Source organism: Abramis brama (genome assembly GCF_963993115.1).
Source record: "Abramis brama genome assembly, chromosome: 23".
Taxonomy (NCBI): Eukaryota; Metazoa; Chordata; class Actinopteri; order Cypriniformes; family Leuciscidae; genus Abramis; species Abramis brama.
In genome coordinates, this window is record NC_139985.1 from 22,885,667 (window position 1) to 22,905,790 (window position 20,124).

At 42.6% G+C, this 20,124-nt stretch overlaps 1 protein-coding gene across 1 annotated transcript in view; it reads left to right on the forward strand.

Annotated features, from left to right (window-relative positions):
- ttll7 (tubulin tyrosine ligase-like family, member 7) overlaps nucleotides 1-20,124 on the forward strand; it is a 114,403-nt gene that overhangs the window by 38,348 nt on the left and 55,931 nt on the right. The window contains 6 exon segments of the mRNA XM_084101960.1: nucleotides 4,769-4,836; nucleotides 4,956-5,114; nucleotides 11,901-12,117; nucleotides 12,540-12,704; nucleotides 17,589-17,748; nucleotides 17,751-17,802. Of these exon segments, the coding sequence (XP_083958086.1) occupies nucleotides 4,769-4,836; nucleotides 4,956-5,114; nucleotides 11,901-12,117; nucleotides 12,540-12,704; nucleotides 17,589-17,748; nucleotides 17,751-17,802 (821 nt within the window).

The following is a 20,124-nucleotide window of genomic DNA, read 5'->3' on the forward strand; positions in this document are numbered from 1 at the left end:
TGAAAAACAAAGACAAAAGACTAAAACTAAAGCTAAATAACTGAAGAATAACCGAAGAATAACTGTGAAGTATGTGTGTGAAGTAATAAGTGAAGTGAAACTAAATGTTTCTAAAGGAAATCCTCGTTCACGCCTCCTTTTGCGTGAATGACAAATCACCTTCAGAGATTTTCGAGCGGGAAGAGTTCCTTTGTCCTGTCGGGGCGGTTCATCTGCATAGTTTATGACGATGTCAGAATTCGTCATTTCTACTCCAGGATGATGGTACACACAGAATAATACATTTTACTGTAATCTCCTATATGAGTAGCTCAGTCAGACCGAGACGGTTAACGAGATACCAAGAACGGCAGGTAAAGAAGGTGGAAATACAAAGTTATATTCGTATGCATGAATATGAGCACTTATAGTTCACTCCTTCAACTAGAAAATCATAAACTACGCTAATATGAACTGGGAAACACACAGGAGTATATTGTATACATTTGACAGGCTTATATTCTAAGTTTAATGTTCAAAGTTCGTGTATGTGTGTGCGTAAAGGTGTGGAGAGTTCGTAATCTCTCTGAAGCTAGCCAACGTGACTCGCGTGGAATGTCTGCTCTTCCTGGGGACCCTCAGCGGACCCATAAAAAGTGTCAGAGGGGTAATTTGGCCTAGACTCTCTGGCGTTTAGGCTATGATTTGCATCTGAGAGTCAGGAGGTTGAAAGCTTTAGGAATCTTAGCAAAGAATGTGTTTAGAAGGAAAGAATGAAGGAATCATTATTCTTGTCCATATGCTACAGTATATCGGGGTGGCGCGCGCTGGTTCTTAGAAACCCACCCCAGTGCCTTTCTTCCCGGAGGTGCACGAGGAGCTCGGGGACGTGGACGGCACCTTTTACTGCCAGAAACCGTCCCGGTGGCTCCTCCTCCCTCACCATCCTTGATGGCAGGGCGGCTAAGGAATATGCGTATACCACCAGTGGAGCGGGCCATTGCTATGCAGCTGTGTCCTAACTCGCGGAGAACCGTGTCTCCCTTCCCGGGCCTATAAGTACTCGTCAGACTTAACCGGCAAGGCTTACAAGGCCTGTGGGGAAGGCGCCTCTGCCATGCACGCGATGGCGTTGCTGCAGGTCCATCAGGCCAAGGCACTGAAGGAACTGCACGAGGGTGGTCACAATCCACAAGTTCTCCAGGAACTTTGTGCTGCAATGGACCTCGCGCTTCGTGCGGCGAAGGTCCCCGCGCGGTCAGTGGGTCGTGCGATGTCCACACTGGTGGTCCAGCAACGCCATCTCTGGCTATGTCTCTCTACATCTCTCGCTCCCGCGCCGCAGCAGCAGACTCCACCTAAACGGCGCCGTGGAGCCAGTCGCAGGCAGGCCCCCCGCCCGTCCAGGCCCCTGCCAAGAAGGGCGGCAAAGCCAAGAGCAAGCGGCCCTAGGACGGGCAACCCAGAGATGGATGGGTTGCCCGCTGCCCGCTGGGATACGCCGCTCCCGCTCCCTCCCCCAAGAGGGCCGGGCGGAAAATCCTTTGTTCCCTTTTGTTTTTGTTCCGCCGCTGGCCTCAAAACCAGCGGTACCCAAATTCTCAATAAAAGAGCAGTTTCTTTCATCTCTGGGTCCGAAGAGGGCCTGGAGAGTGGGGGGAGAGAATCCTCACCACTCTCATCTCTTCTATCGCCAGCGGGCAGCAGTGTGCGGTTCGAGAATGCAACCAAGCCGCCTCCTGCACCTCCTGCCCTGTGGAACCAGGTAAGTGTTGCTCAGCACACTCAGACTCCGCTACGGGCCACCTCCCAGAGAGAGCCTCCCGAGCCGCGTCCCTGTGTTCCACCTCGCTGCCCCATTCCGGGTACACCTACGGTCCCTTTGGTCCCTACTTCATTGTACCAAAGAAAGGAGGTGGGTTACGTCCGATCTTGGACCTGCGAGTTTTGAATCGGAGCCTCCACAAGCTACCGTTCAAAATGCTCACGCAGAAATGCATTTTCGAATGCATCTGTCAAATATGCGTCTTCTCCAGTGAGCCTACTTGTGCAGACCCTGTGCAAAGTCAGGGAGGATGAGGAGCAGGTCCTTCTGGTGGCTCCCTGTTGGCCCACCCGGACCTGGTTCCCAGAACTCATGCTCCTCGTGACAGTCCCTCCCTGGCCCTTTCCTCTGAGGAAGGACCTTCTAACTCAGAGACGGGGCACCCTATGGCACACGTCCGAACCTCCGGAAACTCCATATCTGGTCCCTGGACAGGACGCAGAGGTTCTTGGTGACTTACCCCCAGAGGTACTTAACACCATTACTTCTGCACGGGCGCCGTCCACGAGACGTGTGTATGCCTTGAAGTGGAACCTGTTCATCGAGTGGTGTTCTTCTCGCCGAGAGGACCCCCGAAGATGTTCGATAGGCTCCGTGCTTTCCCTCTTGCAGCAAGGGTTGGAGCGAAGGCTGTCTCCCTCCACCCTCAATGTACATGCTGCCGCTATTTCAGCATATCACGACCACATAGATGGCAAATCAGTAGGAAAGCACGACCTGGTCGTCAGGTTCCTTAGGGGGGCGAGACGGTTAAACCCTCCTCGACCCCCCTCCATACCCTCTTGGTGCAGCAGCAGTGGCGCTTTGGTAGGGATTACCACCGGGGCGGCCAGCTTATCAGGCTTGGCTCCTCAGCAAAAAACTGAAGTGCAATCGCACCTGCTGCTCATTATATATCCGCGCTGCGTGGCTGAACAGCTGATGCAAATGACTGCACGTCAATGTGCATTGGCTTGTTTAGTTTCACTCGAAGTAGATTGGCCTCTCAAGCGAGATTTCTATTCATCGGTTCGACGTGTGTCTCCGTTCCCTTCAGGGAACGAAGTTTACCATATGTAATCGAGACGTTTCGTGTTTATTTGAACACCTTCACTTCCACTAATGCTCACAAATCTGCATTTTTACAACAGTAAAAGCTCTTTTCATGTAGTCGCGATGTTATTCTGTGTCATGTTTATCAAAATAAAACTGAAAAAACGTAGACCCCACTTCATTGGTATTTAAATAGTGTATGTATATATATATAGTATAATAGTATTATGTTGAACTTTATTCTTGTACAAACAGACGCTGTATTTAGCAGTACATAAAGTATTAAATGGAAACGTATCTGAAACGTCTGTGTATTTGACAAATGTTGCATTTATTTCACTCCAGCTATGGTAAAGTATGCCAACACAGTGTGAGCTGTCACTACGGGATGCAGAAAGTGTCCGTCTTCATGTCTCCGTTTCCCCGCCTGCACACGGCAACTCTCGCCGATCGGTTACATACAGCCGCAGCCGATGTCTAACACACCTAATGTCACACAGGCAAACCAGAACAAAGAATAATGAAAACTAAATCAAAACAGAGCACACACGTTACACCTATCCAAAGGCTATGAGTTGTCCACTTGTTCTCATTATAAATTTTTGTCCAATCTGTATAGCTATTCACAAAAAAAAACAAAAAAAACATCGCAGCCTGGCAGAAAGTTATAGGATTTATGTGGTCAGTACTGTTTACTGTTTATGTGGTCAGTACTTCTACTAGCATCAGATTCTAAGCTGCCAGAGGTTAAAGCAATTTGATGTTAACATTTTGATAAGCTAAAAGCACAATACTCTAATATGTGTTTTTATGCATATCACACAAACATAATGGGTATTCTGTTTTAAATGACACAGAATATTTTTACTAATTCATTTCAGAAGTGAAACACGTTAACAATCAGTCATTCTCTCATATCGTCCAACATTTTTTTTTTCGTTTCTCACTGAGCTTGCATTGCATTTTGGAATTGTCTTCTGTGTAAAGGATAACATTTTGCAAAAATAAGGTATCTTAGGAGGCATCTTAATTAAAACAACCTTAAAGGAATGCATCAAAAGCCCCCCCCCCAAAAAAAATCATAATTTACTCCCCCTCATTAAACCACTGGAGTTACACATTTGGTTACATATCAGAACCAATTGCATTTACTTGGAAAAGAGCAGCTTCAAAATTTCTCCTTTTGTTTTCTGGAGAAGGAAAGTAATAGGGGATGTTTTATGTTTTCTTGTCTTTCATATTGAAACAAATGACTTTTACACCCAATTCATATGGCATAAACGGTCTGTATAAAACAATAGTGTATTGTGTTAGTGTGAAAAAATCAACTCTGCATGTCAGTGTAATATTATATACACAACATAAATAATTGGTTTTGATGCTTTGATCCATGAAACACTTTTCATACAGTTGTGTTCTGTGTTATTTTCTTTTTTGGGAAAAGCATGTTGTGCTTTCATACTTACTAAAAGGTTTGTTCTTTAGTCCCCCCCCCCCCCACACACACACATACTTTCCTGTGATTGGCTTAGCTGCCAAGCTACAGGTCATATGAGTCAAATTAATGGCCTTGTTCAGCCTCATTTGCTCAAATACAGAAAAACTCACCAGCCCCCATCCCTTCCTCTTTGCATTCAAAGCAATTCATTCATCTGTCAGTACCTACAACTACATGGGCTCTGATGCAGAACCAATTACCTTGGCCCTTAGAGTCAAAATTGATCGTCTTTTTTAGTTTTAAATTAAAAACAATGTGGGGAACTAAATAGGGGTTAAGAAAGGTCTGACAACCACCTTTTGTTTTGAGTCTGTAATTGGACATAAATGTCAAAATATTATAGTCTCAGTTCAAGACTTGGGCTCTAATGTTGTGTTTTTCCTCTAAGAGGTGAATAACCGAGTGTCCTCTAACAGTGTGATTATTTTCCTCAGAGGATAAACCATTTCCCGGGAATGGGTGAGATCTGTCGGAAAGACTGCTTGGCAAGGAACATGGCCAAGTGAGTTGAAAACATGATACCATATCAGATACATGACTGATTACATCTACCTTCCAGCCAAGGAACATTGACTTTACTCTTTGTTTTTAGTCATTTTAATACCTTCTTCTTTTCCTTAGAATGATTAAAAGTCAGCCTCAGGAATATAGCTTCATCCCCAAAACCTGGATCTTCCCAGCCGAGTGCACACAGTTCCAGAACTATGTAAAGGAGTTGAAAAGAAAACGCAAGCAGAAAACATTTATCGTTAAGCCTGCAAATGGAGCCATGGGCCATGGGTAAGTTACAACAGACTGGAAATTTTGCATCCTGTGGAGTATTTTTTTTTTTAAATATATAGATTATTTGTAATTTTCCCTATGAACAGCATACTGCTACAAAAATGGCAAACATTTTACAGTAACATTTTGTTCAATTTAGCATTCTCCGAGAACCTTAACATGCAGTAGAACAGTTTGTAGGATACCCTGATCAGCATAGCCTACTTTATTTGCTCTGGAACAGTATCCTGATTGATTAGTCGTTGTTAAATAAACCTACTACGCTTATGAATAGGGTTGGGTTATGGCTAGGCTGCAAGGAGCTGCATGAAGTTCCGACCATATGCATATTTGGATCAGATTTGAGCTTTCGTTGTGTTGAAATATTTGAACTTTTGTGGTTATGTGACCGCCCAGCTGGTTGTGTGTATTCTAATCAAAATTTTGAGCATGAGGTGAGAATTACCAATATTTTCTATTAAAATGTTTTTCTGTAAACTATTTTTATATATATATATATATATATATATATATATATATATATATATATATATATATATATATATATATATATATAATTTAGTAAGCAGAGGTTAATGGCTGGTTTATGTCCAATTTGAAAGTTCAGTGCAGCTGCCATTATGGGTGAAATGTGACAATCGTCTGATATTATGAAAACACAGATGGAAGTTAAAAGTAATCCTTAATATCTGGATTAGGGTTAGGATTGTGATGGGCTGATAGGAGTGTAGCTCCATGTTTTACTTATATTGGCCAGAGGAGAACTGTTCCTTTGAGTTCTCTTACGAGAGTACTCTCGTGTTGCGTAAGTTTAGCTTACGCTACGGGAAAACTCCTTTTCTCGAGAATACTGAAGCAAAAAATTATCCTTTAATTTTTAGAATGTAAAACGCATTTGCTGCAGCAGGCAGACATAGGCAGACGCCTATAGGCTGCTCTGCGGCAACTGCTGCAACCTATCAGTGCGTCTTGGCATGACTCCAGCACCAATGGGAAGCCTTCCCGTGCTGTCGTCATAGCCCGCCAAAACAGGGTGTGGCTTAGCCTATAAAAACCCCCCGCACAGGTTGCACAAGTGATTTCGTCTCCTTTCAGCGAAGGACTTCGCTGGATCTACGAGAGAGAAGCAACGCCGTCGAACAGCATCTCAGCGGGACGAGCTCGAGTCAAGGACCCGGCTGGATATTCGCCACCTTCGCTCGCCGTACCTGCTGCGCTATCCGGCGCTCATATCCTTTTCTATCTCTCCGTGTGTGTTCGCCGCTGCGACACACACGTGTTTTCCTCTAAAAGAGCAAAAGGCATTTTTCAATGCCCATCATGTCCTGCGGCTCGTGCCGAGCCCTCCTCAGCATCGGGGACCGCCACGAGCTGTGCGCTTCCTGTCTGGGGAAGGACCACGCGGATCACGCGCTTGCCGAGGGCGGCTGCCATGAGTGCGAATCTTTGCCTCTCTCGACCCTGCGGGCTCGACAGGCTTTGTTCGCCACCAAACCCGCTATTTCTACACCTTCTGCTGGGCCGCGCCGTAAAAAGCGCCGCTCACAAAGGCAACCAGAAGTCTCCGTGAAAGAGCACTCGCCGGCGGCATCCCCGCGAGCCTCTTTCTCTGAGTCCCCCGTCTCTTTTCTCAACGGCCAACGCCCCGCTGTCGCGGCGCCCGACGAGATGGAGCGGGACATCGCGGAGGATGACAGCTGCTCGATCCTGGCGTCCGGGAGTGAGGACTGGTCAGGTTCCATCCCTGACCCCGCCCCGTCGACACAGGAATCCAGCGTGAGGGCTTCAGTCGACGCCGAGCTTCTCCGTCTCATCACTAAGGCCGTAGAAGACCTCGGCCTCGATTGGTCAACGCCCCAGGAGCCCGCGCCTAACAGGTTGGATGGCTGCTTTCTGCCTGGACGCCGCTCTGCACCTGTTTCTAGGCCCGCTCCCTTCCTCCCTGAGCTGCACGACGAGCTCTCCAAGTCATGGGGAGCCCCGTACTCAGCCAGGCTAAAATCCTCTGTCTCTTCGACGCTCTCCGCGGTTGACGGCGCGAAAGACAGGGGATATCTGGGGACAGGGGACCGATCAGCGACTTCGACGCTGATCGGTCGCGCCTACGCCGCTGCCGGTCAAGCTGCCTCCGCTCTGCATACCATGGCCGTTTTGCAGGTTTATCAGGCCAACCTTCTCCGGTCACTGGACGTGGCTGGCCCGTCTGCGGAGAGCGTGACGGACTTGAGGAGCACAACAGACTTAGCTCTCAGAGCTACCAAGACCGCTGCTCAAGCTATCGCCCGCAACATGGCCGCTCTCACCGTCACTGAACGTCACCTGTGGCTAACGCTGTCCGACATGTCTGCCACCTTCCTCGACGCTCCCGTGTCACCAACAGGTTTGTTCGGTCCTTCGGTGAAGGGCTTCGCGGAGCGATACACAGAGGTGCAGCAAACGTCTCAGGCCATGAGACATTTTCTGCCGCGGCGTTCTAGTTCCGCAGCAGGGAAAACTAGGAAAACGCCGATGGTCAAGTCCCGCTGCGGCCGGACCGCCATCAAAGTATGCACGAACCGCTCTCTCAGTTCCCTCAGCAGAGGCGACTCAAAGAGTGTATTTAGCAGCCAACGAGCCAGTTCCACAACTCGCCTGCACACAAACGCCGTTTTCACGGCGACCCACATATCTCTCAAAAAGAGTATTATTTTGGGTCATATTTCGGCTCAGGCCGAAGGTGTCTTAAATGTAGGACAGGTGCCCACTGCCCAGTGCCCACCCCTACACGAAAACACTACCCTCACTGTGTGTCACACTCATCCAAGGTCGAAAACAATAAAGCTGGCTCAAGCCGCCCGACCGCTAAGTGTAAGAACTGTGCCCACTCCCCAGTGTTCACTCTTACCCCTTTTCCACCAAGGCAGAGCTGGTGCTGGTTCGGAGCCAGAGCCTAGTTTCAAATCGGTTCTTTGTTTTTCCACCGCCAAAGCACCAGCTCCGAACCAGTAAAACTGGTTCTTAAGTAGCACCAAATCATTGCAGGGTCTAGAACGGAGCCAAGAAAGAACCGCTTGCGTCAGGGGCTGGGGGCGGGGTTACCGTGACCAACAAGACGAATAGAAACTTGTGACCGCCATTTTTAAATAGCAGCTAGTCGAGCTAATAGCAGCTCGATTATAATATCCGTCTATGTAAGTTACGGCGAGCTGCACGAACGCGTTGGATTCCGATGTATTTTTGCAAACCCATGAGCATCCATAGTATTGCAACGTCCGTTATTGTTGATGGCTTGTTCGAGATGCATCGGAGCGGTGAGGACCGATCGGAGCTGCGGGAGTGTTTTGGAGAGCATACGACTCCTTGTGCTTTTAGATCGCTATCGCAGTGCTTTGATGTCATGCGGCGATCGATCTGCGAGAAGCCGATGCATCTCGAACAAGCCTGGCGTGTTTGTGTTTGGCGCTACCGCACTAGCGGTTGCTGGGCAACATGAGACGTATACAGTGACGTAAGATCTGGCTCTGTTGTGGCTCTCTAGCCGGTGGAAAGGCAAACCGGTTCTTAGTAAGCTCGTCAGTCGAACCAACTCTGAACTAGCTTTGGCTCTGGCTCTGAACCAGCACCCGGTTCTTGTTGGTGGAAAAGGGGTATCTTACACACAAGCACTACCCATGCAGTGTCCCACAACACCACAGGGTCCATATCAGTCAAACCGGCTCATGCCATTCGTATTCTGAGTGTTGGAGATGTGCCCGCTGTACAGCGCCCACTCCCGCTTGTGAATATGACTGTATTTGCGCCACGCACACACATAGAGCCTCAATGTGTGAGTGCGCGCGCTGTCAGTGTGGGGAGTGTAGGTCACGTGTCTGTCCCGCCCTGTTATGCCGTTGTGTTCTCTTCACTTTACATGAGCCCCGGGCCACTGCCCTTGGGACATAGTGTTTGAAATTCAGCACGCACAGCGTTTTACATAGGGTTCCCGTAGCGTAAGCTAAACTTATGCAACACGAGAGTACTCTCGTAAGAGAACACTCTAGAGAGGGAACGAGTGTTGTGTAGCCTGCCGTGCTTGTGCTGCACTTTGGTTTCGCTTCTAGTCGACTGAAATCACTTGTGCAACCTGTGCGGGGGGTTTTTATAGGCTAAGCCACACCCTGTTTTGGCGGGCTATGACGACAGCACGGGAAGGCTTCCCATTGGTGCTGGAGTCATGCCAAGACACACTGATAGGTTTGTTTACAGAGTAGTTGGTCAAGTGCATGTACAGCTGGTTCTGAGGGTATTATTGCAGAGCAGCCTATAGGCGCGCGAGCTGTCTCGCCTATGTCTGCCTGCTGCAGCAAATGCGTTTTACATTCTAAAAATTAAAGGATAATTTTTTGCTTCAGTATTCTCGAGAAAAGGAGTTTTCCCGTACCGTAAGCTAAACTTACGCAACACTCGTTCCCTCTAGAGAGAACCGAGGTTACGTTAGTAACCGAGTGTCGTTTTCTGCGTACAGACGACACCATTGTCAAAACGATCCCCATCCACACAGATCCGTGAAAACAATTAAAAAGGCTGTATTCTGCTGCCAGGCCATTAGATGGCGATGAAACACTATAGATTGAACACGTAATACGCATGTGCATGATGTCAACGTTTTCAGAGATTTGCGTTTTTGTTGTTTACACGGAGACCTTTTTCTTTTTCAAGTTTCAAAACGCATAAAAAGTGTTATGTTTTTAGTTGAAAACGGTGTTGTGTAAACAGACCCTTATTTAGGGGACACTTAATTTTTTTGACTGTACTTAGAATATTGAAATGAGATCTGAACTGATCTGGATCATGACATCACTGTTTTCTACAGAGCTGTTTTACAACTGAATTCATTTTATTTTATTTTTTGACGATCTTTACACAGTTATTGAACAAAACTGAATAAATACTGAACTGACATCAGCTGACCAATGACACTATTTTCTTTTTAGAGCTGCTTTACAGCTGAATTGAACTCTGTTTGCATCATTGAATTATTATTTTCCTGTTTATCCCTGTAAAGCTGCTTTGAAACAATCTCTGTTGCATAAAGTGCTATATGAATAAAGGTGACTTGACTTGGCTTAAATAATATTGTGCCACCACACGCATTAATCCGAATGGCAAACTTGAAATTGAACTCTAACCCTAATAATACACCTAACCCCAGTCCTTTATCCTAATGCTGAAACCTCATACATATGCTAAAAGTGTACAGCAGCAGATGGGGCACCTGATTTATTTATGACTGTCTTTTATCCGTTTGTAAATTAATATTTCTATGGTCATACGCTACAGCAAGCCGGTACTTATTAAAATGAGAAGTCATCAAAGGTTGAATTATTGTGCTGCATTTAACAAGTGAAAGGAGATCGTCTGCTAGGCTAGAGATTAAATTTGAAAAAGCGTAGCGTGACGCAGGAAATTAAGTTATATCTTCCTACGTAATTTATTTTTCAGGCCGAAAACTAAATGAATATTGTTTGCGTCTAAGCAGAGGCTTGTTAAAAACTGTGGCGGGCTAAAAGACGAGATCCCCACTGGTGCCAAATTAAACAGTCAGCCAAAGTGGGTTTTGATTACCTGCCATCAGCCCTCATCAATCATGTCATGCAATTCAAACAACCCCATTATCCTCTACAACATAACACAACACAAGCTACTGGACGCTAAACACACACCTGAGCCAATGGACGCCAAGCGCAGGACTAGAGACTGTGTGCCAAAACTGTGGAGATAAGGAAGGTTGGCCAGTGTGCTGCTTTTGGCTGAGCATCAAATTCAAGTTCTCAGAACTCCCTTCGCAAAGCAGAAACAATTAATATTTAATTTTTAATTATAAATTACATTTTTATTTATTAAACAAAACACCTTTCAACGATAAGCAGCTATGGATGTGGCATTTCTTATTGAAAACAGAATGCATTTGAAGTGTAATAAATCCTAGAAATCCCTCAAGAGCCATTTATTACGCTAGAGACTCAATCACAGGAAATCATTTTTAATTGTTTTAATTGAGAGAATGGAGCGTCTCAATGTTATGCAGTTCTTTTTGCGGTTCCTGTTCCTGTTTGGTCATTTTCTGCAATGTTATGCTTATACTAAACAAACAACTGTAAATGAGTCAAATGTATCATGAGTCACTAGAGAATCTTTCGTAACATCACAACTCATGAGAACGTTCAGCTGTGTTTTAATAGAGCTGAACCTCCACATTGAATTGCACCAAGAACAAGCAGACAAATTCTGTTGCAATATTTATCAGCTGACATAGCTAACAAATGAACTGTGGTGATCAAGCCCTCCTTCAGCAGCTTGTGGTCCTTGGAAAGTTGACGTCTCAGGTAATTGTTGAGGCCATGGAAACCGGACGAAGAGAAACATGTATCCAATTAAGTCAATGTAGACCAATGGTCGTATATTTTACCGTCAAAATTGTTTTTCTAAGGCCCCTTTGTTTGTTAAACATCCAAACCTCACTTGTTTCATGTGTTTGGTACTGGTGAACACATCGTTGTCTGTATTCTAGAACAGCCAAGAGCTGGAGATCTGTTCAACATCAAAATCAAAGGAAATAAATGATGGCAGGGCTTAAAACAGACCAAGACGTCTGGTCTTATTAACCTGGGCCTAGTCAGGGTCCAGGGACCAGCGATAGAGACAACGCCTTATTAAACTCGCTCTCTCTGATACGCTTCAGAGGTTTGGATTCTTAACCAACAATAAAATATGCACCACATTTTAGGGATGTGCTCTGATAGAATATTATCCATTTTCTCCCAGGATTTCTCTGATTCGAAACTGCGAAAAGATCCCGGTCCAGGACCACTTCATTGTGCAGGAATACTTGGACAAGCCTTTCCTCATGGAGGGCTACAAGTTTGACCTGAGATTCTACATTCTTGTTACTTCCTGTGATCCACTGCGTGTCTTCCTCTACAACGACGGCCTGGTTCGAATGGGTACAGAGAAGTACCACACGCCAAACGAGTCCAACCTGGTAAGTTGGCTTATGACATCATTAAAGCGATGTGAACATTTTAATTCTATGTAGTAAATGAACTAATAAAAAGTCATCAAAATTTACTTCCTTAATGGTCAAAACCCTCTACTCCATACTCCTCTACTTCATTTTTTTTTTGTAAACTGTCATATTGTAGGATCTTCATTAAAACATGTTGCATTAAAAAATGTGGCATTACATATATTAATAAAATATTATTGTATTGCCAATATTTTTTTTTTTAAACCATTCTGTGACTTGTTGTAAGAGAATAAATGTGACAATTTATATAATATTGGTTTTATTTACATAGATTTACTTCTTTCAGCTGCCAAAACACTGACATTATGCTTTTTTTCACAAATTTAAAAAAAATGGCATCTATGCTCTGATGGACTTTAATGTTTTAATACCCTCAGAACCAGCTGTACATGCACTTGACCAACTACTCTGTAAACAAACACAATGAGAACTTTGAGCGAGACGAAACGGTGGACAAAGGCAGCAAGCGGTCTATTGGGTGGTTCACAGAGTTCCTTCGAACCAACGATTACGACGTGGCCAAATTCTGGGGCGATGTATCAGTGAGTTGTTTTTATTTTATTGCTTCTCTTTGTTATCTTTTAAATTTAGGGCTGTATGATTCAATGGAGAAATGTGATGTACAATATAACTTGTTTGATAATAGAGTGGTGCAGGAATGACGTCAGAACCCGGATGTCTAATTCGCCTGGTTCTTTCGAGATTTTCTTATTGGGTTTTATAATGGTTTTTCAATTAATGAGTAAAATAAAGCCTGTGGTAAATATGAGTTGTCTTGACTATACTTTGACGTTTTGTTCAACAACATACACTGTACACACTCACACTCTCACCCCAAGCTGTCTAATCTAGTTGCTTATTAAAAACGCACATTTTCAGAAATGAACATAACTACTTCAAAATTTGCGTTTTCACTATGGGTGTGTGTCATTTACGTTGTAGAATAAAACATCAAATCATCATCAGGTTATGTTTATCAAAGGCTTTATTTTACATATAAATCGAAAAAAAGAAAACCCCATTATAAAACCCCATAGGAAAATCAGCGGCAAATTAGTCTTCCAGGTTCTGACGTCATACCTAACCACTCTATATGACACGGTGAAAGATTATTCAATTTAATTGATTTTCAAGTACGTTTAACCATTACTAGAAATGGGCTATACCATTTGTTATTTTTAATCTGATACTTTCAAGGCCAGTATCGATAACAATACCTCTAAACTAAACTCTTAAATGATTTTAAGAATAAAATGGGAATTTATACCCACTTAACATTATATTTGAAAGCCATGTTTTAACATCCAATAGGCCTAAACTGTGAATTATTTATTAGGGCCCGTGCACCGATGGTTTGAGGACCCTATTGGAATTGCTCCGTTTATTAGATTATGCTTTTGTTTACACTGTCAGAAATAAAATGTTCTAGAATTGTACTTTTAGCTTCTCACTGGGACAGTAACCTCAAAGGTCTACCTTCTCTATCTCTAAAAGGATGGATATTAGTAGCATAAGTGTCATGGTTCTTAGTGAGAGAGGACCCGAATGCAGAAATGAGCGATGACAAGATTTATTGACATTACGGTAGACAAGGCACAAGATGTAACTGAGGAATGAAACAGTCCATACAGTAGGGGCAGCACACACACTGGGGAAACAGGCTGGTCGGGGGTGAGACTGAACCAGACACGATGACCAGTGATGGAGACTAGGCAGCGGCTGAGAGAACTGGAGGCTTGACACTTGGTGATGAGAATTGATGTACAGTAGCACCAGACTGACGTACAGTAGCACCAGGACTAGCTGCCAGGCCGGGAGAATCAGTGACCATGGAGGAAGCAGGGCAGGAATCAACATGAGACACACATGCAAGACAAGAAAACGAGATAAAAAAAAAAAGAGTTACTGAATGGAGCTCAAGTGTAATTCAGGCAGACCATGGCGTGACAGACAGCTATCAGCTGATCCGTAAGTCCTCCCACTACCAGTTAATCAAGGCATCATCCATACACTCATTTGCTTTAGTCTGTCGCACAGACATGCGTTATGCCAGATTTCAGTTCGCACAGACAGACACTTCAGTCTGTCGCACAGACATGCTTCCTCATCCTCCATCCTCCATCCCTAACTCCTCCTCATGCAGGCACATGATTGCCCAATCTTGTCCAATCTCATTACAGTACTTGTATTACAGTACTTCCGCATGGAATTATGTAACTTGTGCTTATAAAAATTCTGGTTAATTGCCTTAGGCTCCGGGGGGTTCAAACCTCAGCTAGGTTTGCTTTTGGACAAACCCTCAAGCTGAACACTTCAGAGCAAAGCCTGATGGCAAATAAAATTCAGAGCCTCTACAATAATCTTAATCAAACAGAGTGGTCCTAAAAAAAAAAAAAAAAAACACACTAAAAAACACACGCACTGGCAATAGCTATGACTTGAGAAAACAAAATAAAGAAACTAAAAATATAAGCTTGCAAAATAAAATAAAAAAGTAATAAACAAAAGAAAGAATACAAAATAAATAAATAAACAAACTGGAACTGCAAACAAAAGAATAAAAAAAACAAGACTGCAATCTTTCAGGGAACTAGAGAGAAAATAAAATAAAAGACTAGATAGCAACAAAATCAAGAGAGAACTAAAAAATAAGGCTTGGGAGAACTAGAGCTAAAAGAAAGACTGGAGCTTGACTAGAGTAAAAAAAATTGAAACATCAAAAGAAAATAAATGCAAAACTAGACTGGCAGGAAAGACTAAATGTAGCGGTGTCTAATAAGACCCGTAGACACAGGCAAGCTAAAATGCATACAAAGAACGCAGACAAGGCACACAAAACAAACCAGCAAAGACATGAGGGAAAGGAGCACAATATAAAGGGAGCAGAGAACATGAAGAACAGGTGAACACAATCAAGAAAACGAGAACTAGACAAGGACTAAAAAAGGGGGCATGGTAACGGGAAATAAAGAGGTGGGACGAGAGGAGCACATGGCCAACACAAAGACAGTGCCATGTCCTCAAGCACAAGACAAACAAAAAACATTAAACAGAGTCAAAACAGACAAGGCTCCCAGGACAGGACCCTGACAAAATGATACAAGTATGCACCCTTTAAGGGTAGATAAGATACAAGGTGTACCTTTGAGGATACCTTATGAAAAATAACCATGGTGTTACACAAGTAAAATTTCAGTAACCATGTTTTTTATTATTACCATGGTTTTATCACAAATATCATGGATATAATATGGTTCCTGTATTGGTAACCATGGTACATTTCTGGTCACTGGAGTTTTACTACAAATACAAAAGTCACACTGTAATTACTGTAGTAAAACCATGGTTAATTTGTGTAAAGGCCTGCCAGTGACATGCTGTTGTTGTACCCCCAAAGGTAAAACTTTTGCACATTTTTTGACAGATTTATTAACAACAATTTACGGAACATAACATGATCCATTTGAACTTTTAACAATCAATTTAAATAACTGTGTGTACGCACACTTTTACTGGAGTGAGTGAAGTACTGAATTAAACAGAATTATTTAAACTCTGTTTTACATCTGATATACACATTTAGATTAAATATGCCACTCTCATTCATGGAGTTAAGCATTGAAATAAATAATAAATAAATAATAATGATGCGCACATGACTCCGTCTAAGCAGATGGCTTAGCAACATAGTTATAATGACAGACACAGAAGAACTCGCTCAGTGATCAAACGGTCCATTGACCGGTTTGAATAAGTCCGTTAACACAGTGACTGTTTTAACAGTAACACAGTTGCTGAATCCTAAAAAAAATCTTACTGACGTCAAACCTTTAAAATGTGTACACTTTTAATTTGTTTATTGTGAAATAACTCTCGAAATAACTGCATATATTCAGATGAGTAGGAGAAATAGTTGTAACCTACACAATTATTTGCTAACATAGTTTATTTTTCCACTTAGAAGCTTATTTTTATGCACTGAATTTAAAATTACTGGTTAAAAACACACCTTAGGATCTATATTTTTGCTTGAGGATCAATCCGCCCATCCCTAACCATTAGTCATGTAGCATATTGTGCTTGGACTTAATGAAGATCTTCATATCTTATAGATCTTCTTTTTGCAACTCATTTTAACAAGCTAACACAATTAGAGCCTTTCACAAAGGTCATGCTTTTTCATCTATTTTTCATGTGCTGTTTTTTAATTATCTATGTAAACTTGCACTAGATGGTCAGTTGCAGTGTATTTCTCTTACTTTTTAGCTTTTTGCACCAACAATGTCTTTTTAAGGCACTGTGTCAAGTTAAAAGAAGTTCTACAAATTATGCATATGATGTCATCGCTTCACACACGTCAGAAGACATGGCTCACCCAGATTTTTATCCACATTCCCATTAACTTAACAGATTAATGGCTTTAATTTCATATCGCAATGCATATCACAACCCTGATGATAAGCTTATCGAGATTTGCAGTATTTTTCAGAATTCGATAGATCATGCAGCTCTACTTTAATCAGCCTCCTGGCTCAGGTTTCTCAATTGTATCAAATTTTCCTTTCAAAAAGGAATCTGTTTCCTGTCAGTGTGTTACCAGTGTGACAGCTCTGCCCTTATCTTTCCCCTGCTTCTGTTTGCACTGCCTCTTTCTGCTTGCTGCCCACTTCTCTCTTTTGATCTAATTGTAATTCTTCCATCTTTTAAATTGAGAGCTCATCCACTCACTGCACGTCTGCATCTGTTGACTCCTTTGCCAAGCATTCAGAAGTGTCACAATTTACCCAGCGTGCGCCTTCTCTGTAACCCATTCTTTCTTCACAAGTTGTTCTATTTTATTGAAGTAATTTCTCAGTTGTAGAAGTCGGTCAGAAGGCACTACTGATAACTAATAACTAATCTAGCTGAGGACACACACACACACAATTCTTTCTGTTCTCTGTGGAGGATGCACGCTGGGATCTAACCTGCTTCTCCGGAACTGCACGTTTGGGGTCCGCGGGACGCTCAGCAAACGTCCCGCCGGTTATCTGCCCCTCATACTTCAACACAGGCTCTGTTTAATCATGCAGGGAGACCGCCGGCCTGCCAGACCTCTGATAAGCGAGTACAGGAGCTGATACAGGCCGTCTGTTCCTGTCTTCCTACGATCTGCCCCTGTCTTCCCGTAGCGTGCTGTCAGTCTTTGACCTATCATGTCTCTTCAGGGAGCTGGGATGTTAATGAGTCCCTCATACTGGCTGTTTGCACATGCAATGAGATTTCACGAGCATGTCCTCACCGAAAGATGTCAATGTATTGCATATCTTGCGATTAGTGCAGTTCAATTCACAAACGTCCACCTTTGAATGTACTGTTTGGAGTTGTTTAAGTTTGTTGTGTGTCGTCTTTTATAAAGAAAGCGTGTTTTGTGCATGTGTTCGCAGGAGCTGGTGGTGAAGACCCTGATAGTGGCCGAGCCACACGTCCTCCACGCCTACCGTATGTGCCGTCCCGGACAGCCACCAGGGAGCGCCAGCGTCTGCTTCGAGGTGCTGGGTTTTGACATAATCCTCGACCGCAAGCTCAAGCCCTGGCTGCTAGAGGTCTGTTCTCACCTTCTCTCAGTACACTTTTTGATCCCACTTATGCTGATATACAGTATACACTCCACATTTGAGTGCCCTCACCTGTTAGAAGCCAACATGATGGAGGAAAAATCTAATGTTTATACCACCATGAGACTTGAGTCTTTTTTTTAACCTCTTGACCATGTAAAGGCTTTTATTTTATTCTTATTCTTGTTTAAATTTATAGGGTTATCTAACAGTGCTGTAATTTTTCACAGCGTGTCTTTAGTAAATCCTGATAGTAGTTTTTTAACACCAAAAGAGAGTTTGCGCTGGTGCCAGCTTTTACTAAATCTGGCCCAAAACGTATTATCAATACACTGTAAAACATTTTAATAAAAATTCGTTTTTACTGAAAAGAAAAACACAAACAAACAAAACAAAACTGCCAGCTGTAGTTGCCTGAATAGTTCAGTTTAAATACTGTAAAAATGTAAACATGTTTACCAAACAACCTGTAAATTCTATAGTTTAGAACTGCAATTTACAACAACAAAAAAAATCCGGTAAATCCAACTGCCCTTTTCTGCTGAAGTAGCAAGGCCACCAGCCTTTTCCACCAGCCGAAGTAAATACTAATATATAGAAGAACAGTGTCATGCACACAAATACAAAACACCATTATGGTAACATACATGGCACTAAAATAATGCAATAAACATATATTTAACATAAAATAAAACATAACATGTTAACATAAAACCCTAATGTACATAACTGAAAAAAACTAAGAAGAAACATAAGCTTTTCCACCTTCAGGCTGAACAGTTCTAAGAATGGTGAGGAACGGTTCCAGGTGTATTTCCACTTGAGCATAGTTCAGCATGGCACCTTTACCAACCGTTCTCGGCCTGGAATTCTCGGCACGGTTGGCTAAACCATGCTGGTAGAATGGGTGTAGTGAAATCACAACTCAGGATTGGTCATTTGTCTGTTGCTTGGCTACCAGTTTCTCTGTAGCTGGCTAACAGTTCTATTTGAGCGATGTAAACACAAATGAATAATACAATTAAAAGAAATATCTGATCACCTTCCATAACAAGGTCGCTATTTACATATCATATGATATGTTAACTCTTGCGTTAAGGGAATGACTGATGCATTTGTATTACTTTCAAAAGAGCTCCGTTATTAGCCCTACAGTGGAAAATAAAACCATATACGTACCGGCTGGCCTGGAATGGGAAACAGAATGGGAAAGTAAAGATAACAGTTTGGCCCAATGGTGGAAAAGTGGCTATAATTAATAAAATTTAAGAAAACATCAAATGTGAAGTGTTACACAGGAAATTCCGGGAATGTTTATGGCTTTTCACTGTAAATTATAAGATGATTTGTTCTTTTTTACCAAAAAAATTGTGAATTTAACAGTATTTTACTGTAAAATTACACAAATTGTCTATTCGAGTTTTTCCTCCATATATAGTTCAGCTCCGTAAACAGGTTTTTTCTGTCACATTTTTACAGTCTTTTACTATTAAAATTACAAACATTTTTTTACAGTGATAATTTTACATTAGTGGGTTGCTAAGCTCACAAAAATAAAATCAAACTATTTTTTTTTTTTTAAATCAATGCTTTTCAGTATTTAATGCAATCTACCATCTTGGATTCATATTTTTTTCACTGAGGTCATTGTATTGCATTCACAGATTGCCTAATTCATGAAGGACACATGCAAAGTTTTTTTAGAATGAGATATCTTAGAAGTACAATGTTTCTGCTTATCTTCTGGAACTTTGTTTCACAATGGTTGCATGCTGACGCCTAAAAATTCAGTCTAGGTAGGCAGCTTAATAGGTTTTTAACAAAGATATAGAGTGGAATGATTGCCAAATGATGCCCATTTTAATTTTGTGGAAATGGGTATATGATAGATTCACCTCTATTTTGCTAAAGATGTTGGGTTTTGCGTCCTTTTGTTCAACTTTTAACCATTTAAGGCAAAACGTTCCATGTAATTCAGCTAAACAAGGGACTCCCACTGAAAGATGAATCTAAAGAGGCAGTTGTTTGTGTGTTTGAAAACAGTTGGTTCCTTAGATTCTGGGGTTTGGCTTTTTTTTGTTCTGTTTCTCATTTTCATTTCCTTTTGCTGTGGTGTTCTGTAATGTTGGATGACAGTCAACTAAACAACATTTCCCAGCCGTTCCCAGCATGGACATCTTTGAACTCGACAAACATAAAATGATTGTGCTGACTATACCACTTCACCATGTGTTTGTCATGGTTATTGCTTAACCATTTAGCAACTATATTTTTTAGTGAATTGTAGAGGACGCCAAACATTCACAACCCAGTTGGCATTTAATTAAATGCTTATTCATGGTTGAATCGACGTCATTGATAAAGG